Consider the following 18,263-nt stretch of genomic DNA (forward strand, 5'->3'; position numbering starts at 1 on the left):
CAGTCTTGGAGAAATCACACTGGAAAGATATTTTGAGGATAAGTGACAGTATTACACACACGAGAATGAGAAGAATTAGAGTCCAATTCTACCAGGCAGGTGAAAATAGAAAACTACCTGTTGTAAAATATCATAGCTCCTTCATGACAATCCCAGCCTGTCACAAACTTCCAGTGCATGACAGAAATTCAGAACCTTTTCCCTCATTAAAACAGAGTGCACCCAATACACCTGTGGTGACAGATATGTTGCTATTTTGATAGGTGAACCCAATACCGTATTATGAATCTTGTGTTTCTGACTTCTGTGGCTGTGACAGTGTGGGAGACTGTGAGTGCTTCTGTACCTCAGTTGCTGCTTATTCAAGAAGCTGTAGCAGAGCTGGCATCTGTATCAACTGGAGAACACCTGCCATTTGCCGTAAGTATTGCCCTGAAAATGCACACAGAAAAGCAGTGCTCCATGTGCTCAGGCACACGGGAGATAAAGAGACAGAACACTGACATTGCAATGCATGTGTGATTAACAAGCTTTTTAAATCTTGTTTATCTTATTTAAATCTTTTAAACAAGATTTAAAAATAATCCCTGCCCAGTGTCTGAGACCTACAGGTGTTTTATTCTTCTGTTCCAGCTGTATTCTGTGATTATTACAATCCACCTGACAAACATGAATGGTTCTATAAACCCTGTGGAGCCCCTTGTCTAAGGACCTGCAGGAACCCACAAGGGAAATGTGGGAACTTGCTGTATAGTCTAGAAGGTAATTCTTCCTTTAATGCAGTTTTTAAGAGCTACTAGTCTGCTTTTAATGTCTTAAGCATTGGGTGACTGAAAGGTTATCCCATTTGCCCCAGAAGCTCATTGACCATGCCTTATCTAGGCTAATTCTCCATGTGATGGTACCATTTGTAGCATAATTTGCCTGTTGCCTTTAAATATGGGGAGAAATAAAAAGCCATTCAATATAAATTTGCAAAGAATAATTATCTGTTGACAGAGTTAATTAAAACTTTTGGGAGAGAGGAAAAAAGAGGAATGGAAAGATAACTAATAGTAAAAAGAACATTCATACTGGAATCATGTTCATTTTGGAATAAAATCTCCATCTGATAGAGGTATTTATGTTTTTTCCTGTATTTATGTAATGAAGACTAAAAATGGTTTGCTTACTTTAACTTTCCAGGCTGTTACCCAGAATGTAGTCCTGACAAGCCATATTTTGATGAGGAGAGCAGGGAGTGTGTCTCCCTCCCCAACTGCACTTCATGGTAGGTCAGTTGATGGAGAGAAAGGTGGAATAGGACTGGAAAGGACAAGCTAGGCAATGTTTTGTTACTGATCACAGGTGGTGGCAATAATTATTAAATCTTCCAGGAGCAGATTTTATGTAAAAGTAGATACCGTTGCAGACATTGCTACACCATATACTGATTCAAGTCAATAAAACAAGTCTTCTTTTCTCTTTATCCTCAGTGATCCTGTAGAGAAACTATGTACTGAAGACTCCAAAGGTAACTTTTCACCACCTTCACCATGCACTGAGTGATGATAGGACTGAAACAACCCAATATAATATATTACTTCAAACATACTGGTAATAGGAATCCAGATAGGTAGTTTAATAGGTGGATGCACAGCAATACAGATATACTTTGATAAGGAAAATCCAGCCTTGACCTCAAGTACTGTCTAAAGGATAGTCATAGAGAGGAAGGAGAGAGGTATGACATGTGGGATTCATTCTATCCAGGTAAATACTACTTTTTCCACTTTTACACCTCCTTGGTAGTCAGTGAAAACAGACACTAGTCTGTAGCAGGCCATTCATGGTACCTGTTTTAATGAATACTTTTAGAACAGGGCAAATCTTGTAAAGTCCTGTCCATTAATTTCATAAAATAAGATGAGACAGCTAGCTTATGACAGATATATTTGTGCGCCAAAAGGACACACTTTAAGTATGGTATCAGTTCATTCCTATATCTGGGAGAAACCACATCCCAAAATGCAAGGTGACCCAGCAAACAACACATTTTCAGTTTTGCAGTAATAGATATATTTCCTTTGGTTCCTGAATGTACAGCTATCCAAAATCTGGATAGCTTCTCATATATTTAAATGAAATTGTTTATCACTGCATGCTTCTCATTAGTGGGTGGAAATAGCTGTGCAACACCTTCTAGCCAGTGTTCTATCACTCAGCAAGGCAGTAATCCCACTCACATTCCCTGCCAAGAGGGAATTCACCTGTGTTCCCTGTGGGGTTAGGGCAATACCAGTTCTGATGCTTTTACCAATCAGTTATCGCTCTATGCAAGCTGACTCCAAGAAACACCAGCAATCGGAAAAATGCAATCCACTTTAAAATAAATGTGACAGATTACCAGTGCAGCTTCTTAAGTAGAAACTGAAAAAATTTTTTAGCCAGATTATTCATGTTTGATGCTGTGAATTTCAAAACTATGAATGCAGAGTTTGGTTTTCATTTGTACTTGTATTGCAAGTGTCCTCTGTTACTGTGGTATTTGCTCTTTTGGTGCCTCAGTTTGCCTTTGCTGTTACAATGGAAAGACCTACACCTTAAATGAAACTGTGTACAGCCACGTGTATGGGACCGAGTGCGGTGAAGCTGTCTGTGGCCCTAACGGAGAGATCATTAAAACACTTACCACATGCAGAACACCATCTACACCAGGACAAGGTACTAGATCTGTAAGAGGTTTGGTGCTGATTCTGTGGAAATCTGTAATGGTAGTAAGATCTATTCATCTTGGAAAAAGACTTCTACTGGGTGTCTAGGACAAGCAAAGAATTTAAGACTATTGAAGTTTCAAAAATGAGGGATCAGAGCTTGTGGATCTTGTACTGAGGACCAAAAGTGTAATTTTTATAGATTCTTACTGACCTTACTGTCAGTGAGGTAAAGAGAGATTTGGCCATTTTTCAGTACAGATTTTACAATAATTTTCGGCATATCATAGTTGACACTGGGGTAGTCTCAATATTTCATACTTTCAAACCTTGTTTTTCTCTTTCTTATCACCTATATCACAGCATGGTTCTTATTGTACTGTTTTCTGCATTGAAATAAGTGAGTCTCAAATGGGTAACTGGAACATGAAAATAAAGCTGCCTGGCAGTTATCTCCCTTTCCAAAAGATAAGTTGCAGAGTGAAGAGAAGGTGAAAGAGCAGAAAGTAGGAAGTAAAAAGAGAGAAAGAAACGTGGGAATTTTGTCACATGATTATGGCAAATAAAATAAGTGGCCAAAAAAAATGTGTTTTATCCTGGTAGCAAGTTATACAAAGACTACAAGGAATATTAAAAGTCAGCATCTGTACTCACATAAGTCGAAGAACTAAAGACTTGATAGTGACCCTGTGTGTTTGGTATTTGCTAAGTGATAACAAGTGAAATAAGAAGTATAATGAAGTAGTAGGTAGGAAAGAATTATTGAAAGCAGAGTGTAGGTGGCATAGTAAAATGTCTATATGATCTGTCTGTATTTAAACCAACAGTTTCTTTGCCACAAAGCTTAGAAAAGCCAAATGGAGTGCCACTGGAAATCACCTCTCCAAAGTCAGGTGAAGTACTGCAGGATTAGAAAACTGGAATGATTAAGTGAGAGTAGAAGGGGGATTTATTGTATTTTATGCATGTATATATAAAACTCCCTACAAGTGGAAGTGTGTTTGTATTATAGCACCATACTGTGTAATAGAGAAAGTGTATATAAATACAGAGAGGATGGTTTTAGTGTGTACATGTATAGAATGTAGTGGGGGTAAAAAAAAGATTATGTTTTCCTTTTTTTTTTTGTGTGGTTGTAAAGAACGTAATAGATGTCTTAGAGCTTGAAAGTAGAGTAGCAGAGCATTTGAATATTAATTGATTTCATTTCCTGCAGAACTACATACTCAGACTGTAACATCTGCACCTCCATCGCCAATGGTAGCCACTCCCTGCTTCTGCAATGACAATGGGCAATTGATACAAATGGGTGAGAAACTATGCAAATTTTTGTTCTGCACCATTGATGTGGAAAGATGTACTATTAGATAAAGATGCTTCAGCAAGGGCTCATTCTGCCTGTTGCAGTCAGACACAGGAAGTTGTGTCTTTAAACTGTAACTAACAGCTTCAGAAGTACAACTCTCTCACATTCAGTAACTTTGTTCTGGTTTGAATATCTCTAGTGTAAGGAAACTTATAGCAGATGCTAATGTCAGCAGAGACCTGAATCCCAAACTGCTGAACACAAGCTTGTAACCCACAGTAATATTCCAAAAACAGGGGAGGAAAGACTGTTCTTCTTCTATTAGTAGCTCCTGATCCGCTTACCTCCTGTTTTGTGTTTGTGAAGACCCCAGATACACTCAGTGATGTATTGAGTATTCCCTCCTCTTGTACTCATTTTCAACTCCTGCTAATGTACTTAAGAGCAGAATTTCAGATAAGCCACTTGTGGCCCTCCCTCAGCCTTTGCCATTTGGATGAATTGAGCTCCTGTTTAGTTATTAATTTCAAGGTGCTGCAGACAGACAGTCACACCTAAATGTGGCTGCTGGATACAGGCAGACCCAGATAGTTAAATCCAGGGCTGATACGTAGCTGATCTGTGATGCATAGGCCTTGGGAGTTAGAAATTTCATGTACAGTCTGGTGCTAACAGTTGGGTTTTGGCCTTGCAGGAGAAAATGTTTCTCTGCCAGTGAATATATCGGATCGTTGTGCTTATTCTGTCTGCAATAAATTGTGTCAGATTGAATTAATTTGGGCAGAGTGTAAAATTGGTCATATTGAGACCGCCAAGAGCTGTGATCCAGATTCTGAAACCTGTCCACCAATATCTACTCCCAGTGCAACAAACCAAGTTCCTGCTTCCACAAGGGCTCCTGTGAGCGATTGTCTCGCACTCATTCCTCCCAGAAAGGTGAGAGACTAGGAAGAAGTCCAGGTGTTTCATCATTCATCATTCATGCACTGTCTGCAGCCAAGATCTGGTGTTCTCCTCTGATGCTGGTATCCACCACTACAGCTGTACTATAGGTGTGGCTGAATTAGATGATTTAGACTTATGCCAGAAACCTCCACTGAGAGAATAAGTTGAAGATTTTTCTGTTCACCTGAAACATCTAAATGATTGCATGTGGGCAGAGCTTCCCAAATTGAACAAAGACTAGGAAATCACATCTGGCCATATCCCATGATCAAAAGTCCTATAATATTTAGTCCTATACAAAAAGTAGATATTAAGGCTCTGTTGGTTGCTATATGTTTTGTATTGCCTGGTTTCCAGACACAGAGTAGATGCCAACTCTTGCCATGCTAGACAATTAACTGAATAGAACACAGTCGCTGTGCGTGATTTTAAAGATTTTGTTACATTACGTTGTTATATGCCTCTCCTCTTTTTTTTTTTTTTTCAATCCATCAATAGTTTAATGAAACATGGAATTTTGGACGCTGCCAGACTGCCACTTGCCTGGGAGAAGGAAACAACATCAAATTGTCCAGCATGACTTGCCCTCCTCAGCAACTGAAACTCTGTGTCAATGGTTTCCCGTTCACAAAACACTACGATGAAACCGGTTGCTGTGAAGTCTTCGAATGTCAGTGTAAGTGGCAGAAAAATGCCTGAAATTTATGTTATGTATCCAAGAAGGATAAGTCTATGTGGTCAACATCTATATTACATTCATATTATTTCAGTAGGATAAAATGGAACAGAAATGCCATCTAAAACATTGGCCATTACAAGTGGATAGGAGTGTCCCTGTTAGGCTAGTTTTTCTTTATGAAACTGGTTATTTAGGCTCTCACTGGATGCAAGTAAAAGAGTTAAAACCAGCTTATACTTGCAGGAAGCTTATAAGCCAAACTTCAAGACTGTCACTCTGTCTTCCAGGTATTTGCAGTGGATGGGGAAACGAACATTATGTGACTTTTGATGGGACATATTATCATTTTAAAGAAAACTGCACCTATGTCCTTGTGAAGTCAATTCATCCTGACTCTCACAATTTTTGGATTCACATAGACAACTACTACTGTGGTGCCATTGATGGAGCAATTTGTTCAATGTCCCTTATCATTTTTTACTCCAACTCTACTGTTATTCTGACACAAGCAATGGAACATGGAAAAAAAACAAATTTGGTAAAGTATTGTATTAAAATGAATTTTCAATATTATTTTGCCATAGTTACTGTAGTTTACTGTACTGCTAAACATCTTGCCACAACAAAGGATGAAGCTTGTAAAATATGGAATGGGTAGGAAATGTAATTGCATTGTTTTCTCTCTTTTTTGCTTTGTATCAACAAAAACTTTTATATTCTAAAAATCCAGGAAAAGATCACGTAATTGAAAATTGTGGGTTTTATCTTGATATGAGCACTCAAATATAAATTATGACATGTTAAAAATAATCTTAGAAACTGCTTAGATAACTGTCTTTGAAAGACTTAATTTGGTGCACCTAAGGTCCGAATTTGTACTGCTCAGCTTTCAAGTTGCACAGATCATTTAACTTACTTAACAGGAGAGTGTTCATGGAGACCTTTTGTTTCTCTTCTTTTTAGATTTTGTTTAACAATGAAAAAGTTGTTCCAGACATTTCCAAGAATGGTATCAGGATAACCAGTTCTGGACTTTATGCCATAATTGAAATACCTGAATTAGAGGTTTATGTGTCCTACAGTCAACTTGCATTTTACATAAAACTCCCTTTTGGAAAGTTTTATAATAATACCATGGGACTATGTGGTGAGTGTCCTCATCAGCTGACAATAATGAATGCAATAAATTTTCCTCCTTCTTTCACTCATCCCCTTGTAAACATCTCTAAATGCTTGCAACTCCATTGATTTCTATTTTTCACAAATTGTAATAAATTTATCACTATTTAGTGGAAAGACACTGTCAGGAGATAGAGTTTTAAGTCACATCGTTTCATTATTGGTGGATGGAGGCAGACTTTTTCTAAGCCCTTCCTCTTGAACATATATACTCTATATGGGAATGTAAAAAAGTCTGGACAGTCCTATCCTAGACAGAGCCATCAGTTGATTTGGCCACCCAGAGAAATGTATCAACCAACATGTCAATTCTGGTTTTCATGAGTAACTGTCAAACTACTTCTTCTAGCCTTCTCTTCCTACAAAAAGTTTTCGTGAACTTATCCAGGACCCCACATGTTGTTACCTTCCCACAAAGACATGAACTTCCATCCAAATGTTCTCTAAAAACAGCTTCATCAGCATCAACTGAGCTTGAATTGTCACTTTGCTTTTATATTGCTACCAGGTACTTGCACCAACCAGAAGCCTGATGATGCTCTGAAGAGGAATGGTGAGGTTATTGAGTCCTTCAAAGACATGGCATTAGATTGGAAAGTACCATATCCTACCAACAGATACTGCAATCCAGGTGTCTCAAAACCAGCTAAGACTGAATATCCCCAGCACTGTGAGCCTTCTAATCTGTGTAAAATCATCTGGTAAGACAACTCCCAAAAGTATCAGCAGAATATGTCCACAAGATAATTTCGTGTTTTACTACATGGCTTGGGTGAACTGATTACAGGGTATGATGAAAATATGAAGTCTTGCATACCTTGTGAAACTGAGCAGTGAACTGATGTGTGAGTGTTACTGAGTTTGGCAGATATTTTTCAGCTGCATCATCAAAATCAGTCCTGCCTTAATAGTGTCTTCCACTTGGCACTCCCTCTGCCTGTCAGTTCTGGAGATTCAGTATCTGAAAGCTCTGAAAGATACAGAATCAAAATATAGTAAGCGTGTCTGTCTGTTTTTAAAATAATTTTGTGCTTTAAAACAGAATTTATAAACATGCTAATATAAAAATGTCAGCATATAGATTTATAGCTATGAGCTGTGCAGGAGCCTTTGCAGGTCTCAGCCTAACATAAAATTGCTTCCTATCAAAGCATTATAAAAATGGGAAGTAAAGCTCATTCTTATTTAAGCTGTGTGGGTACATTGCCTACAAGAGCAATTTGTAGTTGTATCTTTACCTTGAGGCTTTGCCTGGGTGTGGATGGTTTGCTTCTTGAATTCTTCCTTGAAAGTCACCCAAGGTCTGTCTCCTTTGTGAAGGACCCTGACTGAGTGCCACGGCGTGGTCCCCCCACAGCCCTACTATGAGGCGTGTGTGGCCAGTGGGTGCTCAGAAGAGCACCCCAGCACCGAGTGCCAGAGCATGCAGACGTACGCAGCCTTGTGCGGGCTCCACGGGGTCTGCGTGGACTGGAGGAGGCAGGCGAATGGCCAGTGTGGTAAGTCTAGGAAACACTGCTAGTGGTGAAGCAGGTCTGGTCCGTTCTCACCTACATGCTTGCTTATGGTCCTCCACATCATCAGGCTTCAATATTTTCTGAGCTGCTCTGGACCTGGGAAAAAGCAGGAACAAATAAAAAGGTTGTTCCAGCCCAGAACTGATGCAAAACAAGGGGAAAACAGGCCCGTGTTGTCTCCCGAGTTGCTCAGCTGACTCCGATGTGCTTCCTAAAGCTTCGGCACTAGATGGCAACACGCCGCTTCTCTCTGCGTGCTCCGTCCTGCTCAGGGGGACCCCGCGATTCCGGGGTGAGCTCTGCTAGTACTGTCGCTAGACCTTGCTGAATCCTTTGGCCCGTCTTGGTGAAGCTGCAGGGACCCCCTCTCTGGGCAGGAGCCTGGGCTGTGCGGGCCCACGAGGTGGGCTGTGATAGCGCGGGCGCTTTGCCCGCTGTGCACTGAAGGGTACACGTGGGTCTGGACTGCTTAACTTGTGTGTTGCAATGCTCCACAGAGGCCATCTGTCCTCGGGATCAGGTGTACAAGCCATGTGGTGAAGCAAGAAGAAAAACTTGCTTCAGCAGGTGGGTCATTTCCTAAGGCATTTTTCAAGTCCATGATGTGAAAATTGACAGGGAAATTTGAAGTTCACATTCCCATGGGATTTAGGTGTCTGATTGCCCTGGGCTACATTTCTGCCTCTCATTCATTCCTGTTTATATTCTAATTGTGCAGAGAAGTCGTTATGGACACCCTCCCCTCCCAAAATAACACATCAGTGTTTATTGAGGGATGCTACTGTCCTGATGGGAAAACTCTGCTGAATGATCATGATGGCATTTGCGCTTCTGTTTGTGGTAAGAAATAATTTAAATGGTGTGATGGGAAGGGGGAAAGGGGGGTGGGTAAGATCCTCACTAGAAGTGCACTTTAAGGGGGGTATTTTGGGCACAGAGGAAACGAGGGGAGACCTTGATACTGACTCTTTCTAGTTAGGCTGGAAGCATTTCAGATTGACAGTTTCTGCCTGTTCTTATGCAGGAGGTGCAACTTTCGAAAGAACAGAGGGAAGAATGTTTTTTGGGGGAAGATTTTTTTGGGTATACAACCTGTGACTTTGAACTCTGGATTCCTCTTTCTCTTTGTGGTTGTTTCTCAGATTTGAAGACTTTCCTTCTGTTCTTGTCTTCCTGCTTCTCTTGTTTTCCCTGATTCAGTTGTCATTAAAGTAACATGTAATTCATTTTACAGGCTGCACTGCACAAGATGGGTCAGTGAAACAGGTAAGAGAAAGGAAAATACTGTCTTTATACTATATCTGGGTTCTGTGACCTCCTGTAAAAATGGCTGCATGAGTTGTTTCTTCTAATTCTAAGCTTAAAAACCAGTGAACTGCAAAGACACTGGGAAGGAAAACAGCAGATTTTATTAACTGCAGAAGTGCAGTTAATCATTTGAGGCATAGAAGCAGAAATAGCAGTTTGTGGGAATTGGTTTCTTGGTAGAACTACCAGGCTTGCCTTCTGCAAACACATAAACCAGCAGAGGAAGGTGGCAAATAATAGGATTTTTTCTTACTGTTCCCTTCGCATCCCTCCGGGATTTGAACTCAGCCCTGCACTGTCTTGCAGCAGGCATTCATTGATATAATATTTCCAGTTTTTGCTCTCTGAACTGCTATCCTTATTGTTTTCATAGCCTAGAGAGGCTTGGGAGCATGACTGTCAATACTGTACTTGTGATGAAGCGACCTTGAATATCTCTTGCTTCCCCCGCCCTTGTGCTAAATCTCCACCCATCAACTGCACAAAAGAGGGCTTTGTACGCAAAACAAAACCACGTCTGGATGACCCATGCTGCACAGAGACTGTCTGTGGTGAGTAGATGGTTCACATGTCATAATGTGGCATCATGCCTTCAGTAGTAATCCTCCAGTGAGATCTGGTATCCCAAGGATACCAGATTCAAATAAACACTGAAGTCGTCATTTCTTCTATCTACATGCCAGGAGCTCTTGCTATCGGAACAGAACTCCTCTGGTCCAACTTGTATTCTAAATTAGTGCCCTGACCTGACAGATGCTTACAGTGGAATATTCCCCATAGATCATTTGGACTACCAGGTGCTTCACAGGATCCTCTGGCTCTTGTCCTGAGATGAGAGGATAATCCTTTCACAGAGACCCCTCCAGTAAGGGAAGATAGGTTTATCTTCCAGGCTCCCCTAAGGCTTCCTGTGGATGTTCCTGATATATGTTTGCCCTCACCTTTGCATTTGCATCCTCCCAGTCTCAAATGCCACCACAGCACAAGACTAGCCTGCTCCTAACGCTGGCCATTCCCAGCACCTATAGGAAGACGTAGGACAGGGGATCCTGACAATGGTGGTGGGATGTTTTTTCTGTTCCTCATCCCTTCAATCTACCAGGAAGAGGTCCATTTGGCTCCTTGGAGGCCTTAAGGGAGCAGTGGACATTGTCGAGGTCCTTTGCCTTGCATGTCCCTCCCAACCTTTGCATTTCTGGCTCTCATCCACTGCCTCTTTATTTTTTCACTCTCTGCCTCATTTATCTTTACTGCAACTTGTTTCCCTGTCACTTGTCTAAGAGTGTTTAGTTTTTTAGAGATGACATCCAGTGGTGGAAGAGAAGCAGGAACAAGGGCCATAAATATATGTCCAAGGAAGAGCTTTACAATGGAGCAAACTTCACCTGAACATGTCCCAAACTCCGAAAATGTGTGATGCAAGAATCATCTATTTCTACACAATTTCTTGGATGTTCAGGCTTTGTCTGCAAGTAACGCTGCTGGATGGGATGCTTTGGCTTAGTTTATCTCTGTTATCTATTGCAGAATGTGATATAAGAACCTGCATTATCAACAAAACAGGATGTGACTTAGGTTTCCAACCAGTGGTTGCTATATCTGAGGATGGTTGTTGTCCTGTCTTCTCCTGTAGTAAGTACCTTGTTTCTTGAAGGTGTTTTTTTATTCCTTGAATTATGTAATTTTTTGCTGAATGAGTTAAAATCATAAGTGATAGCCTCTTCCCTTCTCTATCAGCCTTTACAAGTGGTGCTTTTTTTTTTCCTTTTTCTTTTGGAGTTGAAGTAACTGGTGTAGGTTCTCTGTAGCCAGTATTCAGTGAGTGTAAGCTATTGATCAGATTATGAATGATGGTTAAATTGAACCCATCCAGAAGCTCTGCTTCCAAGTTACATTTCTAGATGCACATACATGAGCCAGCTTCGCTCTGGCTTTGTTAGCAGCAAGGTGGTTAACACTGAAGAAAAGGTCAAGTAATTTCAAGTGTGGGTAAAAAAACCACGAGGTAAATAGATTTTACCTTATGGAAAATTCCAGGATATAGAATTACCTCCCACTTCCTGCATGACATCTAAGCAGATGTGGACTTCTGAATAATATGTGGGCTTCTGAATAACAATAAGCACCATGTACTAGTTACTTTTTTCCCGTGTTTGTGTGGGCTATTAAGTTCAGTTCTACTCTTTAACTTCTCTGGATCACTCACAATTCAGAGATGACTACATTAACTATTTGCATCATTCCTAGCACATCCTTTTCATTTTGTTTTTTTTTACAGTACCAAAAGGTGTATGTGTTTCTGAAGGAGTTGAATTTAAGGTAGGTCTTCTTCCAGACACTTCTTTCCACAAGTTAATGCTGCCTGAGTCAGAATTTTCTGAAGTTGCTATTGCCAATACTTATACAAAAAGCAGGATTAGAATGGCTGGTAATTTTTCTCTGCCAATAGTCTTATGTACTACTGGAAATGGGCACTGGACTAGATAACCTGCAGAGGTCCCTTCAAACCCCAAGTAATCTGTGATTCTGTGATAGATTAGTGAATAGGTAGTGTTAAAGACCAGTAACTGCTTTCTAGATGAGATCTTACCTATGTTTTAGAGTCAATAGGTCAGAATTATGATTGAATACAAATTTTAAACTTCACTGAGTGTTGCAAGATTAATTTCTATGTCAAACTGAGCAAAAGTAGATGCATGGAATTTATGAAATAACTCATTTGACATCATTGATGCACTTGGGAGTGTCAGCCTTGTGTTCGTTTTGTGATACCGATTGTGAGGTTTTAGAGATCTGGAAGTATTCATTTCAGGAAGTTCTTCCAAAAGTAAACCTCATAAGCATTAATTTTTTGATAGTCAAGGGGGATGTTTATTCTAGAACCCTCTGAATTCTTGTCATGGCCTGCCTTCTCTCTCCCCCTGTGTTTCCAGCCAGGAGCAATGGTGCCTAAAAGCTCTTGTGAGAACTGTGTGTGCACAGATGAGCAGGATCTCGTGACACAGACCAACCTCATCCAGTGTCTTCCAGTGAAATGCCAAACCACCTGCCAGCAGGTCAGCACCTCCTTGACCAGGAACAATGGCTGTAGAAGGGATATACTCTGAAACCAGGATAGCGTAACTGCTTTCTCACTGCAAGATAGCAGGATAGACTCTTCTGTTATTTTTTTTGTAAAGTCCTTTTTAAGGTGCCAAATTATTTTTGCTTTAGCAAATTTAAGAGGTCACCCTTGGAAAGATGCTCTAAGGGAAAATGATTTTAAACCTATTAAAATTTGAGTGCTGAAAGATGTTTGTACCATTCTGTTGGCACTGACCATTGTCAGATCAAAAATTAAGGTTGTGAAGAAACTGTGCAGTGGTCTGTATTTTTCCAGACAGTTCTCAGTACTTGTGAGCTGAGAGTACTCTGCTACTTCTCGGTATTTGTGAGAATCAGCACAAAACCAGTTCAGTCTATTACTGAATATAAACAGCTTTTCCATTCATGCCCAGATAAGGCCAGATCCACCAGTATTAAAAATGGACAGAACCTTTAATTGTCTTTTACCCTGAAGCCAGCCACACCCACACCCACTGAGAGACCAATGGATACCTAAAACACAGGGGAGGGAATCTTAACATGTCTGGCAGCAATAGTTCTTGTTGATAATGATATCAGACTAAGCACTAGTGGCAGAGTAATCATGTGCTGAATTAATATTTAAGTAATTATATGCTGAGTTAATATATCTGGCCTGTCTTGTGTGTTAGCCTGAAGAAGAATAACCAATGACAGAGTCTTCATGGCAACTGAAGTGTCCAGTAGTCACTGTTCAATAAGGGAGAAAAATTACCGGCTTTGCTTGTCAGACTTAAAGAGGTTCCAACAGTTTTCTAAAGACAACAAAGATGAAACCAGGAGATTGGCTCATTTCCTCTGTCGTCTTCAGTGTAGTTTTGATCCAAAGATGCTTCATGAATATGACATCAGTTAACATGGATAAATGGAAACTTTATTTCCACAGGGCTTTCGCTATGTGGAAGAGGAGGGTCAGTGCTGCAGCCAGTGCCAGCAAGTGGCATGTGTGGCAAATTTTCCATTTGGCAATGTGACCATTGAGGTAAGCACTCCCTTGCTTTGCACAAAAGATTGAATTACCAAAAAGACCTCAGCATTTTTTTTCCCAGTGCAATGCATTTTAAGGCTGGGAGGATCTCTAGGAGATGTAAAAATATCTGTGTTTCCAAAGTAAAGGTAGATGTTTATACAGCTGGTCTCCACTGTGTGCATCTCACAGGCACTATTGTGTTGAAAATTATGTATCTTGGGTAGGAATGGAAATCATGTCTCCCCCCCGCCCCCTTTATCCTGACATGGAATAGCAAGAAAGAATTTGGAAGGAATGATGACATTGTGTAATAGTGCTCTTGCAGAGATACATGAACAGGCTTCACATGATACTGCTCCAATCTGGAAACAGTTTCATTTTCTTTCTCTGCACATACAGGGGTAAATAGTGTGAGCAAGCTCACATGGCTGTACTACCACTAGTTCTGAATTTGCTGAGGCAGAAATTAATAGCTACTGCAGTGTAGTGACTTGGTAACACCCTGAGGTAATACACCATGTCTTGTGAGTGTGGAGTTGTGTAGTCAATGAACCAAGCCTTTAAAGGATGGACTTGATGATCCTGGAGGTCTTTTCCACCCTTAATGATTCTATGATTCCACGATTCTAGCTCTTTGGTTTTATTACAGTCTGCTACTCCTGTGAATGGTTAATGATGTTGTTTCGACCAGTGACTATTGTCTTGTATGCTATTGCTTCTCTGGTAGCTCTCCTGCATATTTTCTATTTCATCCTTTTATTGTTTGATAATTAATCTTGCAAGCTAGATTCTCCTGTTCCAATATACAATTTTTTTCTTTCCATGAGGAGGCTTTGCTGTTACCCATTAACCTCTATTGCAAAGACTTTTGTCCTTTTTCACACTTTTTTGTATTCTTCCATCTACTAAAAATGAAAACTGTTCAAACCTTTTAAAAGAGTTATTTTTCTTTTTGTGTATATTTTAGCCCACAAACATTAACACACCTATCTTCTGGCATTTCTGCTCATACCTCTATGCTCATTCTGCTACCAGCTTCTCATTCTTTCCCGCTGGCTGGCCTCAGAAGGGATTTTGCATAGGCTAGTGGTGGGTGAGCTTTGAAGATGTGAGTTGCAGACATCTCAGCCCTTTCAGAGTAATATGAACAACCCAGTCCCTCTGCCAGTTCATTGATTGTATTACTGTTGCAGTATTCTATTTTTATTGCTATACTATATTGGCTTGGGGTTTTTTTTCCTGTTTTTATCAGGTTGGAAAAAGTTATAAAGATCCATATGATAACTGTACTCAGTACACATGCACTGAATCAGCGGGCCAGTTTTCCTTGACTAGTATGATAAAAGTCTGCCTACCATTTGAAGAAGCAAACTGTGTGCCAGTAAGTATCTTACAGCCAGAGAAAGACTTCAGGAGTGAACCATAATGCTGCTGGCCTGGGAGTTGTCTTTACTGTTTTGAATGAGTCATTTCAGTATTTCTTGATCTTTCTGAGCTGGTCATCCTTGTTTGAAGGAAATGTGCTTTTTCAGCCTAAATGAAGTGTGCCATGGCAGTAAAGCAAACAAACCTGCACAGTTCACATTGCTATGGGATAAGAACTGGAACTTGAAAGAGAAGGGTATTGGGGCAATAGCAAGGTGGGGTTTTTCATCACTTGAGAAACATCAGTGTTATAAAATGCAATTGAACAAATAGTAACTCACCATAGATCCTTGGGGGTCTGATGAACACAGTGCCTTCTGATATGTGGTGTATCATTAAGCAAAGAAGTGGAACATGAATGAGGAAGGGGTATCATTCACACCCTGGTTTTCATCTATTAGTGGTTTCCAGTAACTTTCAGAAGCATTTTGGGACTTCACAGCAGATCTGAAAATCAAAGCAGAGCCAAGAAAAGCCATGTACTTGAGTTAGCTTTGGCACAGGCTCCACGTAGGCCAGGCTGTTCAACTCCAGGAGCAGCTGTCATTCTCTGGGGCTGGGGTTCTTAAGCTGACTTCAATAAGACCTGCATAAGGTCAGGCCAGGACATCTAACCTGGCTTGTAGGAGGGTGTATAGTTTTAAGAAAGTTAATTCCCTTCCTTACTTGATGGTTTGTTTTGGTTTGATTTAGTTTTTTTTAAGCAGTTTTATATATAATTGGTACACAAATAGATCTGATGGGGAATCTGCATTGATTAGAGATAAGGGAATATAATGGAACTCTCAGAATTGCTACTATCTCCTTAGCAATACCTACACCTGAACTAACTGTTTTGGTTACTTTCAATACAGGGGACAGTTGATGTGACTTCAGATGGCTGTTGTAAGACATGTGAGTGCATTAAATCACTGATTCTCTATTCCAATCCTGTTTGCTTCTTCCTACTTGTAGTCCTGTTTCTGCATGCACTGAGAGTCCAAAGTTTCCATAGACTGGAAGACAGTTTTACAGCAACAGAACTGTTTTTTACCTCTCAGCTGAGACTAAAAATCTGCCACATTCTTTCAATGGGGACATTAATTTTTTAACATCTTTTCTGTATTTTTAAATAATTGAAATACTGTTAGCTTGAAAAATACTCTTGATACAAAAATTTGTAGAAAATATTCTTTGTGTTATTCCATTGGAAAATTGCATAGAAAGGAAGGTCTTTTTTTCTGTAGCATCCACTCAAATCTTAGGTTGCAATAGAGTCATGAATGTAATTTATAGCAATTTTAGTAAAACCAGAACCCTTCATGTCTCTTTTAGGTCTTGGTTCAACAGTATCTTTGCATGATTAAAGCTAGTCTACAAGTGGAAAAGTACCTCGACCAGCGGGAAATTGTTTTGCTCAATTACTGCCTCTTTGCACTCTCAGTTGTGGTTTCAGTTATGCATTTGAACTGTAAAAAGTTTTACTAGGATGATCTACCCTTGGTTTACTAGCAGATACCTTTCAAAACATTTATTCCTCAGTCTGAAAAGGTCTAACAGAAGTGTTCTTCTGCTCAGGTATCGACCTGCCGCACAAATGCAAACGCAACGTGAAAGAGCAGTATATCGTGCATGAGAACTGTAGATCAGCTGCTCCAGTCCCAATGCCCTTTTGTGAAGGGATGTGCAGTACCTATTCTGTGTAAGTAGGAAACCTTTCTCTATCCTCCCCCATGGCTGGTCTTTCTGGGTTCTTGTTACCAGTGGGCTGCAGCTTCCTGCTTTTTAAAAGGACCTGGTTGGGGAACTGGGAGTGCAGAACAGCAGCCATTAGCAATGTCTTCAGTGTGATAGGAGGGCCTTATCTTAGCTAGGAAAAGAGGTCCCTCTGGAAAGACATCAGCAAAATTTATTAAACATGCTCTTAAATATGTCATTGTGTGGCTTTTGAACAGCTGTGGTATTTACTGAAGATTTTTCCTGCCCTGTGTTCTGTGCATGAGTTGTTCTTTTCTGTCTTGCCAAAATGGACCTACTCCCAAATCCACTGAAGTTACTGGGGTTTTCCCCATTGGTGTCAGAGGATCTGGCCCTGCATGGCCAATAGCATCCTGAGGAAAGGCTGTAATGAATAAGCGGAAAAATACATGGGAAAGTTTGCTCCTCTGCTCCTTAGAAGTGCTTCTGTTCGGAGCAGCAAATATGGATCAGTTTGGGAACATAACAGGCAGCATACTGATGTGAAAAACCTCATTTCTATAGGTATTCCTTGGAGACCAATGAAATGGAACACAAATGCACTTGCTGCCATGAAAAAAGAAGTCACAAAGTGAAGGTGGAACTGATTTGCTCTAAGCATAAGACAGTCCAGTTCACATATGTGTATGTAGATGAATGTGGATGTGTGGAAACAAAATGCCCAAAGAGGATAACATGAGCATAACTAAAGGAAACATTTCCTCTCCCATTTACTAGTTTAGTGAGTAGTTTAGAAAACTGTAGTGAGTAACCTTCAAATGACGATACTAGTGCTTTTTCTTTCTGGTATTATATGCAGTTATGGAAATTAGCTGAGATTTTACTCTAAATGTTTGTAGAATAAACTGCATTTCAAAGAGGACTTGTTCTCCTGTTTCAGTGATGCTGCTAATGGGGCAAGGTGGCTAATGTCTTTAATCCCACACTGGTTTATAAACCAAGGTTATTGCAAGACACTCTCAAGACAGTGATGCCTTTCAAAAGTCCTACCTGAAGAAAGTGCATGTCGTAAAGCCATAACCACTTCCACAGCTGCGGTTCAGACAGAGGCAAGACTTGGCTCAGGGCCACATTTGTGTTCTCCCTGGTGGTCCTGAACCTACTTTGGCTGTGATTGGCTCACTGGAGGAAATTAAGGTGCTTTTTGTTTTCCTTCAGCACAGTGAGCACTATTATCAGAAGTGTAAAAACATGTTTTTTACGTACACACTACAAAATGAATATATTTGCACTCTTATTGGGAGTCCTTATCTCACTGGTTTTTTTTATTATTTACCTGCATCAAACTCTCAGTCTCAGTACTGGTTACACGACTGTGATTTGTGTTATAAATAATGGACTCCCAGCTGGCATGTCCAGTGCCACTGATGACAGTATCTTA

The 18,263-nt window shown here is 40.3% G+C and overlaps 1 protein-coding gene across 1 annotated transcript in view; it reads left to right on the top strand.

Moving 5' to 3' along the window:
• Window positions 1–17,944, top strand: part of LOC103759753 (mucin-5B) — a 43,396-nt gene extending 25,452 nt beyond the window's left edge. The window contains exons 24-48 of the mRNA XM_018075969.2: window positions 264–420; window positions 634–762; window positions 1,186–1,270; window positions 1,476–1,513; window positions 2,548–2,703; window positions 3,521–3,586; window positions 3,910–4,002; window positions 4,694–4,935; window positions 5,443–5,620; window positions 5,911–6,161; window positions 6,587–6,770; window positions 7,311–7,503; window positions 8,123–8,301; window positions 8,817–8,886; window positions 9,038–9,159; window positions 9,554–9,585; window positions 10,001–10,178; window positions 11,155–11,259; window positions 11,906–11,946; window positions 12,561–12,683; window positions 13,637–13,732; window positions 14,973–15,101; window positions 16,000–16,039; window positions 16,703–16,826; window positions 17,387–17,944. Of these exons, the coding sequence (XP_017931458.1) occupies window positions 264–420; window positions 634–762; window positions 1,186–1,270; window positions 1,476–1,513; window positions 2,548–2,703; window positions 3,521–3,586; window positions 3,910–4,002; window positions 4,694–4,935; window positions 5,443–5,620; window positions 5,911–6,161; window positions 6,587–6,770; window positions 7,311–7,503; window positions 8,123–8,301; window positions 8,817–8,886; window positions 9,038–9,159; window positions 9,554–9,585; window positions 10,001–10,178; window positions 11,155–11,259; window positions 11,906–11,946; window positions 12,561–12,683; window positions 13,637–13,732; window positions 14,973–15,101; window positions 16,000–16,039; window positions 16,703–16,826; window positions 17,387–17,561 (3,186 nt within the window). The 3' untranslated portion in view covers window positions 17,562–17,944. The remainder of the gene's footprint in view (window positions 1–263; window positions 421–633; window positions 763–1,185; window positions 1,271–1,475; window positions 1,514–2,547; window positions 2,704–3,520; window positions 3,587–3,909; window positions 4,003–4,693; window positions 4,936–5,442; window positions 5,621–5,910; window positions 6,162–6,586; window positions 6,771–7,310; window positions 7,504–8,122; window positions 8,302–8,816; window positions 8,887–9,037; window positions 9,160–9,553; window positions 9,586–10,000; window positions 10,179–11,154; window positions 11,260–11,905; window positions 11,947–12,560; window positions 12,684–13,636; window positions 13,733–14,972; window positions 15,102–15,999; window positions 16,040–16,702; window positions 16,827–17,386) is intronic.
• Window positions 17,945–18,263: the final 319 nt, after the last annotated feature.

Source organism: Manacus vitellinus, unplaced genomic scaffold (assembly GCF_001715985.3).
Source record: "Manacus vitellinus isolate BGI_N305 unplaced genomic scaffold, ASM171598v3 scaffold_30_pilon, whole genome shotgun sequence".
NCBI lineage: Eukaryota > Metazoa > Chordata > Aves > Passeriformes > Pipridae > Manacus > Manacus vitellinus.